This window comes from Ipomoea nil, unplaced genomic scaffold (genome assembly GCF_001879475.1).
Source record: "Ipomoea nil cultivar Tokyo-kokei standard unplaced genomic scaffold, Asagao_1.1 scaffold0207, whole genome shotgun sequence".
NCBI classification, from domain to species: Eukaryota; Viridiplantae; Streptophyta; class Magnoliopsida; order Solanales; family Convolvulaceae; genus Ipomoea; species Ipomoea nil.
The window spans coordinates 1,170,102-1,171,688 of NW_017616635.1; the positions used below are offsets into that span (position 1 = coordinate 1,170,102).

Genomic DNA, 1,587 nt, shown 5'->3' on the forward strand with positions numbered 1-1,587 from the left:
TGCACAATATCAAATACGAAAACAATTGCATAATACAGGTACACGAGCTCTTACTATGCATTTTTTTTCACTATGATTTGGCTAAAAAATGCTATTCATTACTAAAATTGAAAAAACAACAAAAAAAAAAATCTATACTAAATTATTGCTTGAAAAATATGCAGATTATGTCATGAATGATGCTGAGAAGAAGAACTTTGCTTTAGTTGAGATTGAAAAGATGTTATCAATGATGGGAAAGAGTTTGAGGGACTTTCCAGAAATGCCAACGGAAAACTACGAGACACACAGTTTAATATCCAATAGGCTCATACAGGAAGAATTGGCATATATTGTCTTGCTCAGGAGAAAGAGAATCTGGAATTGGTCAGTCAATTAATAGAAGAGAAAAAAGGAGTTTATGACGAAGTGTTAAAAGATATTGAAGGGAAAGCTGTGGGATTATTCTTTGTTTATGGTTATGGAGGTACTGGTAAGACGTTCTTGTGGAGAGCATTGTACACCGCTTTAAGGTCAAAGGGTGAAATAGTGTTAAATGTTGCATCTAGCGGCATAGCTTCTCTTCTGTTACCAGGTGGCAGGATTGCACATTCTCGGTTCGCTATACCTATATCTGTGAATGAAGATTCCACTTGCAACATAAGTCAAGGCACCCATTTGGCTCAGCTGATTATGTAGACCAAGTTGATAATCTGGGATGAAGCTCCAATGATGCACAAACATTGTTTTGAAGCCCTGGACCGAACTATGAGGGATTTGTTGCGCTCCAAAAATCCAAATAGTTATGAAATGACATTTGGTGGTAAAACAGTTGTATTTGGTGGAGATTTTAGGCAAATTCTACCTGTAATTCCAAAGGGCATAAGACAAGATATTGTGGGGGCGAGCAAAAATTCATCATATCTTTGGAGATCCTGTAAAGTTTTTAGGCTAACCAAGAATCTACGACTAAGAAGTGTACAATCATCGATTGAGGCTAAAGAAATTGAAGAGTTTGCAAACTGGATAGCTAATATAGGGGACGGAACACTTGGTAATTCAAGTGACGGTGAAGCAGATATTACAATTCCAGATGAGTTATTGCTTCGTTGTGATGATGACCCTATTGCTACCATTGTTGATAGCACATTCCCTGCCTTTAGACGTGGTAATGTGGATCTGTCATATCTTAAGGATAGTGATATATTGGCTCCAACATTGGATGTGGTAGATAGCATTAACAAATACATGAATGATCACAATCCCGCGGAGGGTATGACGTATTTGAGTTGTGATTCAGTTTGTAAGTCAGATTCAAATGCAGATATGTTGGCGGATTTGAACACTCCTGAATTCTTGAATGGTCTGCATTGTTCTGGAGTACCTAATCATGCATTGACATTGAAATTTAGATCACCGGTTATGCTCTTGAGAAATATTGATCACACTCTTGGCTTATGCAATGGTACAAGGTTGATTGTAACAAGGTTAGCTGATCATGTGTTGGAAGGCCAGATAATTTGCGGTACAAATGCAGGTACTAGAGTACTTATTCCCAGAATGTCACTTACACCGTCTGATCTAAGATTGCCTTTCAAATTCCAATGA

The 1,587-nt window shown here is 37.6% G+C and overlaps 1 protein-coding gene across 1 annotated transcript; it reads left to right on the forward strand.

Moving 5' to 3' along the window:
* The first annotated feature begins 747 nt into the window (after nt 1-747).
* Nucleotides 748-1,587, forward strand: LOC109191727. Its single transcript, XM_019342383.1, has one exon. It carries the CDS (start codon nt 748-750, stop codon nt 1,585-1,587), a length of 840 nt encoding a protein of 279 aa, XP_019197928.1.